The 21137-nt window shown below is 46.7% G+C and overlaps 3 protein-coding genes across 3 annotated transcripts; all 3 read left to right on the forward strand.

Moving 5' to 3' along the window:
• Positions 1-4767: 4767 nt before the first annotated feature.
• EDB91DRAFT_1304043 (uncharacterized protein) lies at positions 4768-7304 on the forward strand (the record flags this gene model as incomplete). The annotated part of the gene is made up of 7 exons (XM_041325017.1): positions 4768-5360; positions 5443-5788; positions 5835-6068; positions 6279-6485; positions 6532-6711; positions 6766-6909; positions 6960-7304. 7 exons carry the CDS (start codon positions 4768-4770, stop codon positions 7302-7304), a joined length of 2049 nt encoding a protein of 682 aa, XP_041181827.1.
• Positions 7305-17711: 10407 nt separating this feature from the next.
• Positions 17712-19465, forward strand: EDB91DRAFT_1217205 (uncharacterized protein; the record flags this gene model as incomplete). The annotated part of the gene is made up of 4 exons (XM_041320850.1): positions 17712-17792; positions 17849-18553; positions 18604-18784; positions 18852-19465. The coding sequence occupies 4 exons, from the start codon at positions 17712-17714 to the stop codon at positions 19463-19465; spliced, it is 1581 nt and encodes a 526-aa protein (XP_041181828.1).
• Positions 19466-20245: 780 nt separating this feature from the next.
• On the forward strand, positions 20246-20620 carry EDB91DRAFT_1107862 (uncharacterized protein; the record flags this gene model as incomplete). The annotated part of the gene is made up of 2 exons (XM_041317528.1): positions 20246-20486; positions 20544-20620. Exons 1-2 carry the CDS (start codon positions 20275-20277, stop codon positions 20617-20619), a joined length of 288 nt encoding a protein of 95 aa, XP_041181829.1. The 5' UTR covers positions 20246-20274.
• Positions 20621-21137: the final 517 nt, after the last annotated feature.

Raw genomic sequence — 21137 nt, forward strand, 5'->3', positions numbered from 1 at the left:
CGTCTGAGGGCCTCCATCAGTATAATTACACGCCTCTTAATTCAACTTATTTGGAACTTATTCTACTTGGTTTAGTGCCAAAGTCCACTAAGACATCCAAGGTCTCATAAATTCTCATTTTGACTTGGAACACAACTTGAGTGTCTTAGCTCCAAGTTAACTAAGACAGTCAGATAACTCAAGAGCCAAAAAGTTATTTCAAGACAATGTTAAATTCAAAGCACTCTGTGAGTAGTAAGAAATACATTAAGACACCAGCTCAAAAGCATGATGGTCAATAAAATGATTGACATAGAATCCTTGGTAGGCATCTAGAGAATCATGAAATTGAAGGCCCGGAGGCACGATCTGAGTACCGAATATTGGAAGTAGGTGAGCACCACGGATAATACTGTCAATATGGATAATGGACAAGTCACGAGAGCCATCCTCATTGAGAGACAGCGCCACCATCCACATGCCTGTGAGCTCGTCTCGCTCCTCCACAATCCGATGAAACCATTGAATGAGGGCACATGGATATGTGTGACCATTAGTAAAAGTGAAAGATAAAAAGCAAAAAATCCGAACAGCATTCATGCTGAGCATGCCATCCTGCTCGTCATCAATATTGATGAAAGCACAGTCATACCGGCCTGGTCCATTGCACCATGAGGGCACAGTACGAATGTGCTCGCATCGCATGCCAGTGATTCCGCTTGGATCACTTGGTGTGATGAATGTAGCGGAAGCGGAATGGAAAATCTTGATGTGTCCTGTAAAAGACGGACAGTCACGAAGGGGGACATCGGCAGAAGAATGATTGTCATCAGCGTGAATCTGGTCATATAAAAACAGACGAATGAGAAGTGGGAGTGATGGCAAATTAAGTTCGTCTGCAAGTTTGGGAATTGTATGTGCACATTTACGTTCTGAATGTCACATTAATGCTCGAAAGTCGTCAGAAAGTTTGAATACGCACGAGCACAACGTGCCAAGTTCACATCAGCAATAATGTCCTCGTCATCTACAACTCCATCATCCTTGACATCGTCATAGTCGTCAGCTTCCTTGGCGAATGGATTGGTTTTTTCGGGCTGTTGCTCTTCGTGGTTGTTGTTGTCGATGTCTGACTCAGTGCCGTTGTCATCTTCGGGATTGAAGCGATTCTTGACTGGGGATTTAATGAATAAAAGCAAATCAAAATCAAACATAAAGCATGTACAAAATGAATTATAGTAGCTGAAAGCGCAAGAACCTTTGAGCATTCCATGCAATTGAAAATCAACCCTTGCTGCCATGATTTGGTCCAGGCGCTGATTGGTGAGGAGCATCTGACCAAGAGCCTTGTGTTTGCTTGAGCGTCGCCATGATTTCTTTACTGCCTTGATATGTTTGGATTCGGTGATGGATGAACAAAGTCCATTTGGGGCGCCAAACATTCGGATGAGAATCTCATAGTGAACAAGGGAGTGTTGTCGGGGCAGGGAAATGTCAAAGCGGACACTGATAGTCTGGAATATGGTGCGGTATCTATGGAAGCGCTCAAGGGCATCCCTGAGCTCTGTGAGAGTATCATCTGTGATGATATTGGCATGAACGATGTAGCAAAATTCCAGAAACGCTCGAAATGCTCGAACTACATTGTCTGGTACGTGCCCTTCGGTTGCTGGAAGATAGACCTAGTAAATAGTTGCATAAGTGTACACAAGATAATACAAGCATCGGGCTTACCTTCATTAATGCTTTTGAGTCATCACCTGTCCATTGTGAGAATCCACGCCCTTGTGGAAAACACCGTAGACTAGGGAACGAGGGTGCGACAGCAATTCTAGCATGTTGTCAGTTCTCACTGTAAGAAGATGGGAGAAAGCACAATTACCTTTGGTCAATATCATCCATAATCTCTGCCGTGCCTGCTTTTCCATACTCATGTTCGAGATATTTACCCACCCATTCAATCAGGTGGTCCTTGAATGTGCCTTTAATCAGTTGATGCAGCAAGTCAGGAGCAAGCAGCTGGTGGATGTCAGCACGAGGGAAGTTGTCATATCCTGTACCTCCAGATCCGGAATTCCGGATCTACTCCATTAAAAGTCTGGTTCTCCGTCCTGCTATTCCGCCCGGCGCTCCGCCTTCATCTCCGCACTCACCCCTAACTCCTTTTAGATTAGCTATTGCTCCGGTCACCGGTTATGTCCTTTCCGCTATGCTTATTGATCCGTCCATTCCTACTTCATTTCCGACTTCACTGCTTTGATCTGTTACACTTAGTAATAGACTTTCCACATGCTTCATACATAGCCCTTACCTTTGCTGACTGATTTACTTACATGTTACCTACAGTATATAAACCCCTGTAATACTCCAGAACTCTTCAGTTCGAATATCATCTTAGTTCTGCTCATTCCTGCAATCTCCGGACTTGAGTCTCATCTCTTGTCCACCTCCGAGTCTTAGAGGTTAAACCTTAGGACTACTTCTCCGGCTCTACCTTAGGGTAGTCTAACCTCTGTTCTGTTTCTACTCCGGACTTCCATAGTAGCCTTACTCCGTCTCCACATAAGCCTTCCGGAGTTCTGCCGAACTCCACCAACACTAGTCCTCCAGAACTCCCCAGACTTCCGTCGGACTTCCCTTCTGTCCCCCGGAAATTAAAGGGCACGTACTCGGGTAAGGGGCGCAGCACATGAGCTGAAGCCGAAGCCCTTTGAGCAACCTCTCCCTTGAGCACGACCTTAACAGAAGTCATTTGTGAAGGGCTATGCAGTGCAATGGTCAGTGACACGATGCATGATTAACATGCTAGGGAGGACTTACCACTAGCTTGCCAATAATCCCATACTCATCCCAGAGTATACCAAAACTAACCGAATCCACAAGGGCATCAGTATGCTCGCATGACTGCGAAACACCTCCATCATCAAGACGTGTAGGAAATGCGAGACATCTGCCAAAGTAAATAGTGAGACCCTGTATGAAGGAGGTGACAGCAATGTACATAAAAGCAGATATGAATAAGACATCCATAGTCATCACTTGGAGACCACACCATTCAGATGTCAAGTTTCATGGACATGTCACCAATGAATGAGACACTGCGCCCACAGAATCATCACTCAAGACCGCACCATTCAGATGTCAAGTTTCATGGACATCTTGACATGAGGCAGAGACGGACAAGAAGATCTTACATACCTTCCGCACCAATTTTTGACGATACCTGCCAGTACCACTTGCTCTTCGTAGTCTGCAATGTAGGGTCCCAGTCCATAAATAACCCAGCGGTAGTGGCTGTCACCGCACCATGTAACTTCCAGAGTCATCATTCCGGGTTTGAGATTGGCGAGGATTTTTGAAAGTGAGGAATGGAACATCTGCTTCTTGAACTTGCGGAATGCAGGATCATTGACACCTTTTTTGTTCGCTGCAACAAGTAAGCTTCAAAGTAAAGAATGAGAAAAACAGCTAGTACATACTCTTGGGGATTGCCATAAATCCAACCAGAACCAAGCCATTGCGATGTGCACGCCGAATGTTGTTGTGAACATTCCCAATGGAGAGATAGAGCAGATAATAGTCATTTTGACCTGTAGCGACAGACACCGTTGTCTTGTTGCTACCTAGGATGATGGGAATGAAGGCCGTGCCATGTGTTTGTGGGTCTTGTGCGATTTCGTCCTGTAGCAAAATTAGCGCAAAATTGTATGAGTATGGGACACATACTGATTGATGCGAGGCCCAGTCTCCTGACATAAAGTCTTTATAGCAGTGTTTCTTGTCCTTCTCCTGAAATTCACAGTATGTTGTATAATCAATTTTGCCCACATAGTCTGAATTGGCGAGCATGTTCCGCACAATGGCATGAGGGTCCTGGAACCAAACATCATACGACTGTTGCATCCAAAGCGGACAGTCTTCTGCAGGTTTTTCGCCACTGAACTCGAGGGAGAAGCTTTGCCATGCAATGTCACCTAATAGTGTTGCATCAATAGTGTTGTATAGATCTTTGTGGTCAGCGAATGGTGGATTGTCGTGATGGACAGCAAGCGTGATACCCCAGTAGTAGAGGATCTTGTCAATTTGGTGGGCTGACATCTGGTTTTCGGTGTACAGGAACTCGGCAGCCTCAAATTCTAGCCGGTTGCGGTACAGAGTCCAGTCGTCAGGACTCTTCATAGTGTATGGTGCGGGAGGAGTACCAGGATTGAGAAAGTTGCCATTCTCATCACAAATTTGACCTGTAGGTGTAATTTTCTATTAAAGATGACTATCACCTGCAACAAGATTATTGTACTTACCAGTCAGTGCCTCATGGTAGTCTCAAACGAGTCCATGCCTAAACTCCCAGCGCTCCTCGTCCTTTGTGAGTTTTGGGGCTTCTTCGTCTTCAACCTCTTGAACAGAAGCACGTCGTGAATGTGGCACTTGACCAGAGTGAGTAAATGAATAGCTGTGCATCGCACTTTGGTGGGATTTGAGCCCAGAGGCGTTTTTCAACCAGCATTTGCACCCAGGGTATGGACACTGAATGCGATGGGCACTAAATGCCCGTCATTTGAGCTGTGTTTGAGGGACGTCGTGGTCTTCAGGCATGTTGAGCAGACCTGTGCAACTTGAGAGGGCTAAAAAATAGCAAGTATTAGCAAACCTGTCGTACTAGAGTGAATTGTAATATACTACATACACAGAACTGGTGCGAGCAACACATAACTCTTTCAAAGTCCCTTCTCAACCTCCCTACCCTCAGCGAAATTTTCACATCTACCAATGAAGCCTTTTACAAGAATGACGCGGCCAAACACTCGTCCTAAAAATGCGAATCAACATCCTGGTGAGATTGTTCTCAAAACAAAACAGAAAAGACGTACTGGTCGTCAAATCCAGGAAGACAATGACCACATTGAGCACGAGCAGCAAGAACAGGAAGCTGCAGTTCAGCGTAATGCCGAGCGTATTGCTGCTATTGAGGACCAGAGAGCCTTGAACGACCTCAAGATCATTATGGATCCACCAAGGCCAAGGCCTCAGGCACGACCTGTGTTGAAGGTGAAGAAACCAGTTGGTATAGCTGAGGAGGAAGATGTTGAAATAATCGATACTGTAGACAAAGATGGTGTTCAGCCAGTGGAGGGCAATCCTGAAGAAGTACAGACTCACCATAACAATGCTGAGACTGACCACATTATGTCCAGTGATGAGGAACTTGCAGAGGTACAGCCAAGGAGGAAGCATGTGCAGAAAATGGCACACCGCGAAGCTGTCCAGGTCGCATGCCTTGTTGATAATGTGGCAGGCATCAATCAAAAGAAGGATCAGTACACAAGAGATGTTGAGGCACGTGTTACATCGATAAGTGACCAGAAAGGGAAGAAAGGAGTGTGAGTTATCATTGTTCCCAACTATCATGTTATTACTGACTGAAACAACTCTCTTTCACCTTGATATCCTTGACTCATTCAGTGCGGCTGATGTTGGTATGGAAAAGGACGACTATGCAGGCATCAGCAAGACAAAGGATTGGGCCGAGAAACTCGCAACTAGCAAGTTACTCAGGCCTTCTGTTTCTCACAGCATTCGAACAGCGACACACACCCATGTTTCCTCACTTGCAACTTCGACTGCTGTGTCAAAGATCACACATGGGAGTTTGACCAGCACCAATCCAGGTCCTCCTCCTACTCCAGCACGCAGCATCAAAGAGTCAGACTTATCACTACTGGACGACAATGATTCACTCGAGCGCGAGGCTGCTTACCAGGCCAGTAAGAAAACTCAGGCTGGTGACAGTGCTAGACGCACAACTTCAGTAAGTCCTATTTTTTTCATTTACATCATGCTTACTCTTACCTCAGGATGTGGTTAAATTCAGTAGCTTGTCATCTCCACATACCTCACGCCCAGTGTGTGCGCCATCCCAACAAATCACAAGGACCGAATCATTGTCTTCTCCTCCCCCTTGTACTCAACCATCGAGGGCAACTGCCAGGATTCCATGCTGCCCTGAGCTCATGTCGGATTTGTCTATGGAACTTTACGAGCCCAATGATACTGAGGAGGCTGAGGATGAAGCACCCTCTGCACCTGTAGTGGGAAAAGGCATCAAACGCCTCACCACTTCAGCGAGTTTTCACTTTTTTCACTATACATAGTACCTGTCTGACTTTTTTTGCGAAATTTAGACTGATGTTGGTATCAATAGCCATCATGTGCCTGCTTCAAAATGAGCAAAGACGGAATCACACACCACGAGCGTCACATCTCGCCGTGATGGCAGTGGCACTAATCATCGGTACCAGAACGACGATCTTCCGGATGGCTGTCAGCACAACAACACCTGGTGTCAGGTATTCATACCCACAGTTGCAAACTGGGCTGGTGGAGATGTCGAGCCGTGGGGCCCTGACAACCATGAATTAAGGGACGTCATGCAAGATATCTGGGACCATATATACAAGGGTAGGATTGAACATGAAATCTCCAGTTCTGGCGCTGTTTTGAAAGTAGTAAGTCCATCTTTCTCATATTGTTCGAGTCTACTGAAGTTTGAAGGCCAAACAACTCCTCATGGAATGGCGTGGAGGGTTTGGCATTGCCGCTTGTTCCATTCTTACAGCATTTTGTGCACAGGACACTAATTTCCTGGATCCAGAGGCTCACAAGGACTTTTCGCGAGCCATGCTGAAGCAAAACCGGTTTATATTCAGGGATAATGCTGGGCTCGCTCCCAAGGTAAGTAGCATCATTCATTACTATTCAATGTCAATTTTAATTATCCGTTCAAAGGCTTGGACAGGCATATGGAGGGCCTCCTTCATACTCCAGACCTTCGCATCCCACCTCAATTTTACCTACGGCCATGTTGGAATTCCCAATCTCGACACCAAAGCAATTGGTGCGCGGGCTGCCTTTACCCTTGCTGTCACTGCAGTGAGTCGTGTTTTATTTCTGTTGTATTAGTATTCTTTATATTCTCACAGGTGTGCTGTATTCTTCAGCTAGTTGTAGACGGGAATATCACCTTCGAAATCATTTCAGAAACCCGCGGCAAATGCACTAAAGCTACGAAGATAGGTGACGGAGATATTTGGACACCCGTCATCAAGAAGGGCGAGCAATTTGCCTTTAGCAAACCTGCCTGGGGCCCTATGACCCAGAAATTCATGCAGCCCATCATAGCGCTTCCTAATGAGGACTTCGCGAGCATAGTGCAAGAGGCACAGCAGTATGCCAAGCATCCGAGAAGTACTGGGAGCTCGAGGGCCACCAGTAATGTCACGCCTGATGAGGATGATGGCTTTGCTGACCTGTTTGCATTCTGTTAAAGGTAAGTTTCCTTTACTCTCACCTTTAATATGCGTTCATTCACGATGGGCATAGTATTCAATATTGCATTTGCTTGTTTGGACTGGCCACCACTATCTACCACATTCCGCGCTCCTCGCCGCACATACTATTCACCCATTAATGATTGATCCTTCTTACTATGTCTATTGATGTCTTACTTTCACGGCTCGTGCTTATCTGCTTCTTATTGCATCTTTCTAGTCTTGCTTAACTTGGAGCTTATTTGTCTTATTTTACTAAATTCAAGTGCTGTTAAGTTGCATGTCATCTCAAGACCAGATGCTTTGATTAAGACGCTTGTCTTAGCATAAGACCGTCTTATTTCGTCTTAGTTGTTAAAATAAGCTTGTTAAGTTAAATTAAGAGGTGTGTAATTTTACTGATGTCGTTATCCTCTCCTACTACCCTCCTGCCTCCGCCGCCTGAAAGTTCAGGTGGTGTTCGAGCCGTTTGTATGGTTTTGCAGTCGTTCGAAGGCCTCGTTCTCCTCCCCTACTACCCTCCTGCCTCCGCAAGCCATTTGTATGGTTTTGCAGCCGTTCGAAGGCCTCGTTCTTCTCTCCTACCACCCTCCTGCCTCCACCATGGTTTTGGAGCCGTTTCGAAGGCCTCACTGTCCTCTACTTCATGTATTATTAGTATACTTACCATGACAATGTAAAAATATTCTCTGATCACGCTGAAATTCACTTATGCGTCTTACACTACAACATCCACTTGAACTGTGTTTGCAGAAAGTGACACCAGCAGGATAAGCAATGTCAGAGGTTTGCTTTATTTACTTAGCGACTTTTTTCAGACGAGTAATACAAACAAGACCGAAAAGGAAATGTGAGATTTTGCTGATGTAGCAACGGACCATTGGTTCGAAGCGTACAAATCGATTAAACATCTACAAAGTTTGGTTTGTATGAATACTGCGGATGTCACCAAAAAAACACCAGAGGTAAACCGCTCTACAGGCCGACATGATCCTTGGCTCGTTCTTCATAGAAGCCGCGTCTAAGAGTATGCCGACCGTGATGGCCACCCCAATGGCGATGTAGCCATTCACGCCCAGAGCAACCATACAGAGAGTTAGTAAAATTACAACACATCAAAACTGGAATTAAATCCAAAACAGAAGAGCCTACCGCCTGCGTGCGAGGAACGCCAAAGAGTAAACGAGAGAAAACTACATCGTGCGAAAGCAACCGACGAGACACAGGACCTCCGATCCCACCAACTTGGATGCTTGCTGGCACTGAGCGAAGTTTTATAGTCAATGGCAGTGCTCTGTGTTTCGGACAGTTCCTTACCTCCTGTAGCATCGTCAATTGCCTCCGCTATCGCGCTGGCTAACTTGAACGACGCTATGTAACACACTTCCATGCAGGAGAACTGGATCGACAAGAATGTCGGCGAGTAATAAACCATGCTGGAAATGGAGTCGAGGTTTTGAATGGGTGGAAACAGCACGCGTATAATATTCGCAAACATAACCAGTGATTGCTGTGAAAACGGACAAGTCAGTTTTGCAAGACAGAATGTAAATGAACGGTAGACTCATGCCCTCTTGGATTCCCATCATCGTATCGCGTAAGCGTTCGTTATACTTCTTCCAAGCTGTTTGCCTTTCTCACCTCCTGCCATAATTCCTCGAGATCAAGCTGTCTGAGAAAGAAGCCGCAGAAGAAGGTAAACCAACGCCGAATGCGGGCATCTGAGGTAAGTTTCCATTCATCAGGAAGGTCTGTGAGCTACTTTTTGCTGTGTCCGTGTGTGGAAGGTGAGATAACATCCATCTTCGTCTTGTCTTTAGAGATGTCACTGCCCGAATCAAGAGAGGAAGAAATAGCTGTCTAAATAAATTGGACATATTCGGCGGTGGCTAGCGACGGGTCTTGTTGATTTTTAGAAGCGGTCCAGACGGAGAATGATTGTGAGAGGACGTCAGCAGAAACAGCGCGCATATATTGGCGTTGTAGATGAATGAGACGGAATGCGAGGTGCTCGTTGGCGAGTGACGTAGTTGAAATCTACTTTGCCTCTGGACACTGGACAGCTGAAATCATGCGCTAAGTGTTTGGTAAGAGGCAAGCTACTACTTATATACAGCAGTGGTGACGGGGATAAGCTGTGGTGAAGCAGGTAGAGCTGGCAGGGATATGTGAGGATAGTGAGGATACTGGAATATCTAAATTTGGTAATATTTCAGGCGTTAGTGCTGGTTTGGGACACCGGAGAATCTCAGAAGCCATTAAGCTTAATTGTGTGGGATCTGTGGACTACAAATAAACTTACAAAACCTCCTCATTGCTTACTAGCTATGGTTAAGCATAACCCTGGCATGTACAGGTGACGAATTGAGTTCAAGAACTGGTCGAGGTACACGATCATCAAGGGTAAATTCGATATACTCCGTAGTTGAACTGTGTACTTCTAAATTGATTGGAAGTCGAGAGGATGCGGATAAGATGGACGAGCCTCCCGCGTCACAATCATAATCAGTCGAGGAAAATGATAATAAACCGGTGTCGAGGGTAGGAGGACATTTTGTGATGTCACATAGGTCATGCATCCAGATCTATATCGTGTTTGAGATGTTCCTCGATTTATTCGCGCTCATGAGATGGCTCAAAAACACACTGGTGTCCTGCAGAATGGTGAAGTTTGAGTGTCCCCGACGCTAGCTCCTTCTTCCTTCTGAACTTTTAAGTTGTACATTCATGCAAAAACGTTCGCAAGTTGAGTAACATGAGTGTCGCTACACAATTCATGAGGGTGGATTTCTGATGTTATTCAAGAGTCTGGTTGAAGCAGCAGGAAACTTTGTCCTGGAGTAAGCATACTATCGACCAACTCTGCAAAAAACTTCATATCGTGCGATCAACCACTGTACCAATGCAGAGGCAGAAACACGACTCACTGTCCCAACATATTCAGTCTCCCTCCCCATTCGCATGGCATGTAGATCCGGAAGGCTATTGGTTCAAGGCGCGAAGGATGAGTCATGGGGTTGAATCCCGGATACAAAGTCAATGGACTCATACTCACATGCGACACACAATGAAAACCTGGGCAGCATGTTGTGCCGTGCGCCGATTTCCCACAACCCCTGTTTTGAGTCACGCATGCACTGACAGACATAAATGTTGTGCAAGCAGTTAAAACAGCGAGAATGAATGAGGAACGCATGGCTTGTGCTAGGTAGTATGAGATGGGGATCTCGAGTAATAGCTCTGATACCGCCAGTAGGAAGACGGCTTGCTTTTATGTCCTAGAATATGTTCTTGGCGAAGTACTCCGCAGTTCTATTAGGATGGTTGAGCCTGCCAGATTTCAGGCAGAGAGTGCAGGCAAAACCTGTGACAGGTTCGGCGGACAAACAATCTAGAAGATATGGAGTGTAAACGTACGAACTTTGTTCATCGTAGCATACTAGTCCAGGAAAGTCCTGGCGACGGAGGGAGGTTCTCAGACGCGTTGGGAAACGTAGGTCATCCGTGGAGCCAATTTTATGGAAAAAACCATCTACCTCGGACCTATACACAGATACAAAGAGGCACTCGACTCCTTCTTTAGAGCCAGGTAGAGGGCATCCAAATTTGCCCGTGGTACGACCGAGTTAATACGGAAGATCCGACCATTGGCAATAGAGGAGAGCAGTACTTACTTGACAGTTATCTGGATATAATGAGGTAGCACGCAAAAAAAAACCCTTCTCCAGTACCTACTTGACAGTTATCTGGATATAATGAGGTAGTACACAAGAAACCCCCCTTCTCCCAACAACACCCCAAAACTAAATTCAATGAAAACACACCTATAATGCTGAGCATAGCTCGCAGTCTCAGAGGAGCCTTTCAAGGTCCGCGCCACGCAGGAGGTGTTCTCGTACACTGAGGTATCTGTATAGTTCGGCTTAATATTGTTCTTTAGTGGGTTGAAAAGTTGGTAGGAAGGATGCGGTAGAATGCTGGTATGGGCGTAGCGGAGAAGGATGGTACGGATGCAGCGGATGCAGCGGAGAAGGCTAACGCGCGTGCATCATCGTGTGTCTAGAGCACCAGGTACCGTATCCCTTCCGGTGCAATTGGCACCTTACAGAAGCGGCAGGTCACACATTTTGGCCGGAAAACGTGACACTTCTGTTACAATTAGTCACATGCAGTCACACAAAACCCTGCGAGGAACGCATAGCTTGTGCTAGGTGATATGAGATGAGGATCTCGAATAATAGCTCTGATACTGCCAGCGGGAAGACGGCTTTCTTTTATGTCCTAGGCGCTACTAATCAGCAAATCACTTTGCTTCTGTGGCTTCTGTACAGAACTGTACAGAGCCCATAGAGCCTCACAGAGCTCTACAGTGCAAAGTGTTTTGCTAATTAGCAGAACATTCCCTTCGCCAAGTACTCGGTTCTATCAGGATGGTTAAGCCCCGCAAATTTTAGGCAGAGAGTTCAGGCAGAGCCTGTGACAGGTTCGGCGGAAAAACAATCTAGAACATGTGGACTGCAAAGGTATGAACTTTGTTCACCCTGTAGACAATGTCGAGAAGTAGTACCGTCCGCGTGTCAATGGCGATTGGATGTGTAGTCATGGAGAAGGCAAAGGTGGAATCTGAGACCTAGCGCTTTCGTGGAGTACTAGTCCCCTGGCGACGGAGAGAGGTTCTCAGAGTAGGTCTTCCGTGGAGCCACTGTTATGGAAAAACCATCTGCTTCGGACCTATACACAGATACAAAGAGGTACTCGACTCGTCCTTTATCAATAGATATACCCTTAGAGCTAGGTAAAGGGCATCCAAATTTGCCCGAACTATGCTAGTTAACGCGCGTCCCTCAGAGCGCTAAGTACAGTCTGTATAGATGTGTCACCTGTGAATTTGCCTGCATTCGATGACGTTCTTCTATTTCTGTCATCAACCCATCTCACTGGTAAACGCTCACCTAGCATGACTTGTTCTTCTCAACATTAGCGAACAGCAGGGTTCACAGAATCTCTTCTGTAGGTATGTTGAATGCAACATCTAGCAGAATATATTCTGTGGACACCATCACCCTCGACCTGCCAAGCCGAACGCTACCAACTCGCGAATACTTCAGCTCAATCCATGCCATTGCCCCTCGTGAATTCACCGTTCGTGTCTACTTCCAAGTTCCTACTACTAGTAATGAGGAAGACCACAGATTGAAGCGGAGATTGTAAGTAGGTCAACTCGTCACGTCAAAAGGCAGTGATAATGAAAGCTCACGCTTCATTATCTCGGAGAGTATTTATGCTGATTATGGGAACTCAGGTAAGCCAACGGGCTTACAGAGATAGAGCCATTCCTCCGCAGCCATGACAAACGTATACCTCTGAACTTTCAATCGAATATATTCGCCTCCAATCGTCCATATCACTCACAAACGCCCATCTCACTCTTAGCATCACTAAAATTCTTTGTTAATCCACAGGATCTATTTCGCAGTCTAATGCACACTGCAATAGCTAGTCGAAGACAATCTATAGACTCTATCACTCTCAACCTCCCAGTCCGAAACCAACCAACCCGCGAGTACTTTTAACCCCATATTTCCCATGGAGACAAGCGACCCACCACGAGTCCTTTCGTGTCTGCTTCGACTAAGCTGATGGCAATGGACACAGGTTGAAGCGGCATTGAAACTATTCCTCCACAGCTCCAGTTGAACGTCCCAATAGTCAGCTTATTTGTCAGCTCTATTCCCATCACATGTTGCTCTATACTTATAATCTTCGTTGACAAATTCTACCTCTTCTCAGACGAATCAATAACATCGAACAGTGGTGATAGAATCTCTGCTGCCGTCGCTTGCTGGGTGCAACAGTTAGCAGAAGTCATTCTGTGGACTCCATCACCCACAGTCTCTACTCCTGCCTGCCAGGTCGAACGCATTCCTTCCACTTGCGAATACTTCCACTCAACCCATCTTCCCTCGTGTCTGCTTCTTCCATTTAGTTGATGATGAGCCATTCCTTCACAGCGTACCGATAGACTGCCTTGAACGCTGTGAAGGAAGTAGCACCTGCATTTGCGACATCGCTAGAACAGCTAGGTTACTCAATCTCCATTTCCGTTACATGTTACCGTATATTTATGATCTTCGTTGAGGGAATGGGCCTATTTTCAGAGCACTTCATCCTGACCTATGTCTCCCTCGTGAGCTCACCTTCGTGTCTGCTTCTTTGACTAAGGTAATGACAACGGGCCCATAACCTCAAGTACTCTTAGCGTGCAAAGCCCATAAATCCTTCCCCATCTTATTGGGCAACAGGTAAAACATCGAACGACGGAGTCCATAGAATCTCTTCTGCTGTAATTTGGAAAGATCCGACAGCTAGCTAAAGATGTTCTGTGGACTCCATCAACCTCAGTCTCTCCGCCTACCATGTCGATCTCGTTCCTTCTAACTTGCGAGTCATTCAACCGACCCATGTTGCCCGTCAAGAGAAGCGATCCATCGCGAGTTCCACTTTCGTGTCTGCTTCCACTAAGCTGATAACGAAGGGCATAGATGTCCTCGTGAAACGGATAGACAATCGCAGGTCCGTGCAGGGAGTCCAAGCATAGTGGGTCCATAGAATCTCTTCAGCTGGCTGCGAGTGCTATATGCAACAGCTATCAGAAGACATCAATATTATGTAGACTTCATCACCCTCAGTCTCCGCTCCTGAAGTGAGGACCTGCACGGAATATCGTTTTTTCTGATGTGCAACATCTTAGCAAAAGATATTCTGGGTACCAATGGAAAGCAGCGAGGGCCCCAACCCAACACGGAAATCTTTCGTAACAAAAATTTCGTTCCATCCCGAACGGCCTGCCTGGTGTAGAGACCGGTGTTTTGATTCTGTTCTCCGGCAGCGTCCTCTCTGGGCGCATCTCCACACAGAAGTTCGTTGTGGTAACATCCACCAATCTGGCTAAGCTATACAGATTGAAGAAAAAGGCAGCATTGCCCCTGGCTTCGATGCTGGTCCTATCGACTATACACCATTTGCGGGAATTGAGTTCAACAACCGGTCGAGGTACATGATATTCAGGGGTAAGGTGGTGTTCAGCCATGGATAGGTAGTTGGGGAGATAGGGTACGGTCAGTACATCCAGAGGGAGAATTCCGGGGCTAAGAGAGAATGGCGGCCTGAGGTTGCATATACGAGAGGTCCCCAAGTCATTGGTTGTTATTTCAAAATTTGATGCACTCTATAGTTGAACTATGTACTTCTAAATCGATACTGTCTCGTACTTTACACATGCAAGTCACATTTAGACATCATAATCAACCGGGAAAATGATCATAAATCAATGTCGAGGGTAGGAGGAAAATGAGGTCACATATATGCCATGTATCCAAATCAATATCTGATTTGAGACGTTTCTCTATTTATTCATGCTCATCAAGTTCCTCAGGAGGAGCAGTGTCCGGCAGAATGGCAAAGTTCAAGCGTCCTCGACACTAGCCCCTCCTTCCTTCTGAACTATCTTCAAAGACATGTACGTACACGTACTTTAATGTCGGCTGAATACACCGGTTGTCGGGCAAGTAATATGAGTGTCTTTTATCAATCAGAATTCAAGTGGGAAGTTCTCTAATGTTATCCAAGAGCAGAGTCTGGTCGAGGCAGCAGGGAAATTCGTAGAAAAGTAAGCATATCGATCAACATATCGTGCGATCAACCAACGCGAAAGCAGAAACACGACTCACTGTCGCAGCATCTTCAGTCTTCCGAGCTCATCGTGAGGTGATTAATGTGGCTTTGTAGAGATGCTCTCTATGGCAGTACACGATGTACGTGAGTTAGCATTCTATTGGTACAAGGCGCAAAGGGTGAGTCATGGGGTTGAATTCCAGATGCAGAGCGAACGGCTCATACTCACACCCGGAGTATTAGTACAAGTAAGACCTATGCAGCAATGTTCACTGCTCCCGCCCCCACAAGGCTCGCGTTCATACAGGCATGTGGCACTGACAGACATACTAGATGTTGTCAGAGTAGCAACAACAGCGAGGAGGGAAGAGAAACGCATGGCTTGTGCTAGGTAATATGAGAGGGGGGTCTCGAACAATAGCTCTGATACTGGTAGCAGGAAGACGGTTTACTTTTATGTCCTAAGTACTCGGCAGTTCTAGCAGGGTGGATTAGCCTAGCGGATTTCAGTACAGGCAGAACCTGTAACAGGGTTGGCGGACAAACAATCTAGAACACGTGGATTGCAAATGGAAGAACTTTAATACGGGTTAACATCTAGTAAGGAGTTCACCTTGTAGGCAATGCAGAGAATACCGTACACATGTTGATCAAGGTTGAATGTGTATATGTGTAGAAGGTATAAGTGGAATTTTGAGACCTAGCGCTTTTGTGGTGTACTAGTCCAGGAAAGTCCTGGCGACGGAGAGAGGTCACTGGACATGTCAAAAAATGTAGCCCCTCTATGGAACCAACATTGTGGGAAAATCCATCTGCCTCGCACCAATACATAGATGCAAAGAAGCACGTCCTGTTAATGGATATACATTTAGAGCTGGGTCAATATTTTCCCGAATTCCGACCACGGATTAATACGTCCCTAAACGCACCTACTTTATAAGCTCCAGAAGGTCCGCGCCGCGCAGGAGGTGTTCTCGTACGCCAAGGTATCTGTAGAGTTTGGGTTAGTATTGTTGCAACTTATAGACTAACGCACATGCATCATCGAGCGTCCATAACGCTGAGTACAGATGCAGCATACAAAATCCTCAAACACCGAAACCTCCTCTCTTCCACCCCAAACACAAACAGAAAACAACCCACCTAAAAATATCACTATTCAGAACTCAAGTGATATGCATAAACTAGTAGTTGTTGATCTAGACTGTGTGATGTGAGTAGTGGTTCGAAACTGAATATCCAAAACCTCTGCTGACATCTCACACTGAGTGGATTGTGTGTGTTGAGTGCGGTATCGTAAAAATGTTGCGCCACTGCTGCGGCATATGACCCTCGATATTGCGTTTCTGCAAGAGGTTGGAGAAATCTGCAGCTGGCTGCTGAAAGAGTAGGAGCGCAAGCGCTGACATTCTGAGCGACGGAGGAAGGTGAACAGCGGCGGCACGTGCCCGAATCCATAGAAAGGAAAATACAGATGGTAGTGCGAATTGGACGGAATCCACTGATAATACAGACGTAGAAACTGTGTCGTATGCGGGAGGTGCATTAGTAACGGACTCGCTATCATCAAAGACTGCGGACTTGGTAGCCATGGAGGAGGAGTTGGTTAGGAGGTTATTTTCCCTAAACAAAGTAGTTTAGGTAAGCACGGAAAATATACCCGTCCTTCAATTCGCCGCCGCTATCCCACTTTGAACATGGTCACTCACAAACGCTCATCTCTTCACTCACAAACACCTATCGAGGAAACACATTGAATAGCGGGGTCCACAGAATCTCTTTCGCAGACAGTTAGCTGAAGATGTTCAGTGGACTCGATCACCCCCAAGCTGCCAGGCCGGACGCTACCAACCTGCGAGTACTTCAACTCAACCCATGAGTCTCCCTGGTGAGCTCATCCTTCGTGTCTTCTGCTTCGATTCACATGATGACGAAGGGCACAGAATGAACGGGTGATGGAACCATTCCTCCACAACCGTGAAAAGGTATACTTTCGAACATGTCAATTGATCATGTTCACCTCCAGCCGTCCACATCACTAACATCCCTGCATCTCACTCTAACAAAGTTTTTTCTCGACTTGTTGAGCAAGAGCCTCGGAGGAAAGACAACGAATGGCAGAGTCCACAGAATCTCTGCTGCTATTGCTTGCATGCGGTGCAACAACTAGTCGAAGACGTTCTGTGGACTCCATCACCCTCAGTCTCCGCTTCACCTACCACGTGAAATGCGTTCCGTCCGACTAGCGAGTACTTCAACCACTAATGTTGCCCCTCATGATTATCATATGCTGTGGTTGCATCAAGACGACGAAAGTGTCGAAATAATTATAGGATCCTTCAAGCTTCAAGCGTCACCTTACTGCCGACGATGAACCTATGAGCTTGGGTGGCATGCCTGAGGGTGAGGAGATTTTCCATCCAATCCATGTGCTGAATTGTATATTAAAGTTTTACAGCGCATGCTACGGCTAAGTAGGACAGCGAGGAACCTTCTCAACTGCTACACTAAACATCGTTGCTATCTTGCTAAAAGGAGCACATCAGGCTTTTATGAGACGCCCGATTGTCCGGACTCTGCTAAATTGAGTCGTACTTCCTGGCATGAGACCTCATTTCTGGAAGATAAAGGTGAAATGACGTTCATGTGGTCTTCCTGTTATCTCCAGGAGAGTATTTATCTCTGTCGTCTCTCGTGTGACATTCTTGAAACTTCCTTGGATACACTACCATGGATTTTGACCTTGTTGTTCGCAATGGCACCGTCGTGACTGCCTCAGACATCTGGGAGTCCTGTGATATTGGAGTCAAAGTGCGAATCCCGCCTGCTGTTGTTTCCGAGTTTTAACATGTCCCTACCTATTTCAGGATGGAACCATTGTCGCCGTCGGTCCTCGTCTTCCAGTCGCACCCGGCGCGCAAGAGATCGACGCTGAGGGGGCTTTTATAACTCCAGGAGGAGTCGACTGTCATGTCCATCTGAGCCAGGCTAATCATTTTCTCCACTCTCTGTTCTCGGATTCTTATCATGAGCAGATATACGAAGCCACCGTCGGTGTGGATATCGATCACTCTGTCATTACGAATGGGGTCGTTCCAGATCGCGAAAACTACGTGTCTGACACGTACGACACGGGCACGCGGAGTGCAGTAGCTGGAGGAACAACCACAGTAGTTACGTTCGCTTCCCAAATGAAGAAGGACGAGAGTATCATTCCTGTCATTGAGGACTATCACAAACTCGCCAAGGGCCAGTCCTACTGCGACTACTCTTTCCACGTCATCATCACCAATCCAACACCACAAATCGTTGAAAATGAATTCCCGCGGATGGTCGACGAATATGGAATTACGAGCGTAAAGTTGTTTATGACATACAAGCCGATGAAGCTTCAAGATTACCAGATTCTTGATCTCATGTATTCTGCTCGCAAACTTGGTATCACCACTATGGTGCACGCGGAGAATGCAGATATCATCGACTGGATGACACAGCATCTCGAGGAGAAGCTCATGACGCATCCCCACCACCATGGTACATCTCGCCCTCCGATCGTGGAAGCTGAGGCGACGGTAAGTGGACTTTTACATTCTTTGAAATGGGATTCTTATGCTGGCAACAGAACCGCGTGATATGTCTGGCTGAGCTTATGGATACGCCGATCCTGCTGGTGCACATCTCCGGCGGGCATGCCACAAAGCACATTCGCGATGCACAAACGAGGCTCCTTCCGATTTACGGCGAAACTTGTCCACAGTACATGTTCCTTCTCGCCGATTCCATGCGGAAGGGGGATTTCGAAGGTAAGGACTTCTCTTCTCTTCTCTTCGCAGCGCTTCTGTCCTTTATCTTACGAGCTATGATATCCAGGTGCGAAGTGCGTGTGCTCACCTCCGATCCGGGAAGATAAGTCCGACCAAGACGCCATATGGGCCGGGGTCAAGAACGGGACCTTCACTATCGTTTCTTCAGACCACGCCCCCAGCAAGTACAATCATCCCAACGGAAAGCAGCGAGGGCTCCAACACGGAAACCTTCCGTATGGCAAATTCCATTCGATCCCGAACGGCCTGCCTGGTGTGGAGACCCGTGTTCCGCTCCTGTTCGCCGGCGGCGTGCTCTCTGGGCGCATCTCCCCACAGAAGTTCGTCGAGGTGACATCCACCAACCCGGCTAAGCTATATGGATTGAAGAAAAAGGGCAGCATCGCCCCTGGTTTCGATGCTGATCTGGTAATCTGGTACCCGCAAGCAAATTTCCAGCCATTCAACCTCACGAATGAGATGTTACACCATGCTATCGACTATACGCCATTTGAGGGAATCGAGTTCAAGAACTGGCCGAGGTACACGATCATCAGGGGTAAGGTAGTGTTCAGCCATGGAGAGGTAGTTGGGGAGATGGGGTATGGTCAGTACATCCGGAGGGAGAAGAGTCTGCTTCCGGGACCAAGAGATGTTTGGTTGAGCGAATGGCGGCCCTGAGGTTGCGCATATGAGGGCCCCCCAAGTCATTGATTGTTATGTCAAAAATTCGATGTACTCCGTAGTTGAAACATGTACTTCTAAATTGATTTGGAGTCTAGAGAATACAGATAAGATGGACGAACCTCTCGCGTCACGATCATAATCAATCGGGCAAAATGACAATAAATCCGCGTCGAGAGTAGGAGGATAAAGAGGTTATATACGTCGTGTATGCAGATCTATACCGTGTTTTAAGATGTTCCTTGATTTATTCGCCTCAGGAAGTGGCTCAAAAGCACACTGGCTGGTGTCCTGCAGAATGGCGAAGTTCGAGTGGTCGGAATCCTGACACTAGCTCCTTTCTTTCTTGTGCATTCATGTAAGACGTACGCAAGTCGGATAATATGAGTGTCTTTTAATTTATCAATGCCATAAATTTCACACGGGTGGTTGTCAAATGTTATTGAAGAGTCTGCTCGAGGCAGCAGGAAACTTGGTACAGAAGTAAGCATAATGTCGACAAACACCGCAAAAAAACTGCATATCGTGCGATCAACCACCGTACCAACGCGGACGCAGAAACACGACTCACTGTCCCAACATGTTTAGTCTTCTGAGCCCGTCGGCTGGCAGTACGTGAGTTTGCCGTAAACCTGTACGAGGCGCAAAAGGTAAGTCGTGGGGTTAATCCCAGATGCAAAGCAGACGACTCGTACTCACACCCGTCTTACAAACAAGATGAGGGCAGCAATTCAACCGGTTGCTCGTTGAGGGCCCGCAAAGCCTGTTTTTGGCCACGCAATATGTGGCACCATTGACGGACATAGATGTCGTCAAAGCAACAACAGCGAGGAGGAATGAGAAACGCATGGTTTGTGCTAGGTAATATGAGAGGGGGATCTCGAGTAATAGCTCTGATACTGGTAGTAGGAAGACGGCTTGCTTTTTATGTCCCAGAATATGTTCTTGGCGAAGTACTCCGCAGTTCTATCAGGATGGTTGAGCCTGCAGGATTTCAGGCAGAGAGTACAGGCAAAACCTGTGACAGGTTCGGCGGACAAACAATCTAGAAGATATGGAGTGCAAACGTACGAACTTTGTTCATCATAGCATACTGGTCCAGGAAAGTCCTGGCGACGGACAGAGGTTCTCAGACGTGTTGGGAAACGTAGGTCATCCGTGGAGCCAATGTTATGGAAAAAACCATCTACCTCGGACCTATACACAGATATAAAGAGGCACTCGACTCCTTCCTTAGAGCCAGGTAGAGGGCATCCAAATTTTCCCGAACTGCGACCGAGTTAATACGGAAGATCCGACCGTTAGCAATAGAGGAGAGCAGTATTTTCTTGACGGTTATCTGGATATAATGAGGTAGTACGCAAGAAACCCCCCTTCTCCCAACAACACCCCAAAACTAAATTCAATGAAAACACACCTAAAATGTTGAGCATAACTCGCAGTCTCAGAGGAGCCTTTCAAGGTCCGCGCCACGCAGGAGGTGTTCTCGTACGCTGAGGTATCTGTATAGTTTGGCTTAATATTGTTCTTTAGTGGGTTGAGAAGTTGGTAGAAAGGATGCGTAGAATGGTGGTATGGGCGTAGTGGAAAAGGATGGTACGGATGCAGCGGATCGATATAAGGCTAACGCGTGTGCACCATCGTGTGTCTAGAGCGCCAAGTACTATCC

This window comes from Suillus paluster (assembly GCF_016628075.1).
Source record: "Suillus paluster strain FC165 chromosome Unknown EDB91scaffold_6, whole genome shotgun sequence".
Classification (NCBI taxonomy): domain Eukaryota; kingdom Fungi; phylum Basidiomycota; class Agaricomycetes; order Boletales; family Suillaceae; genus Suillus; species Suillus paluster.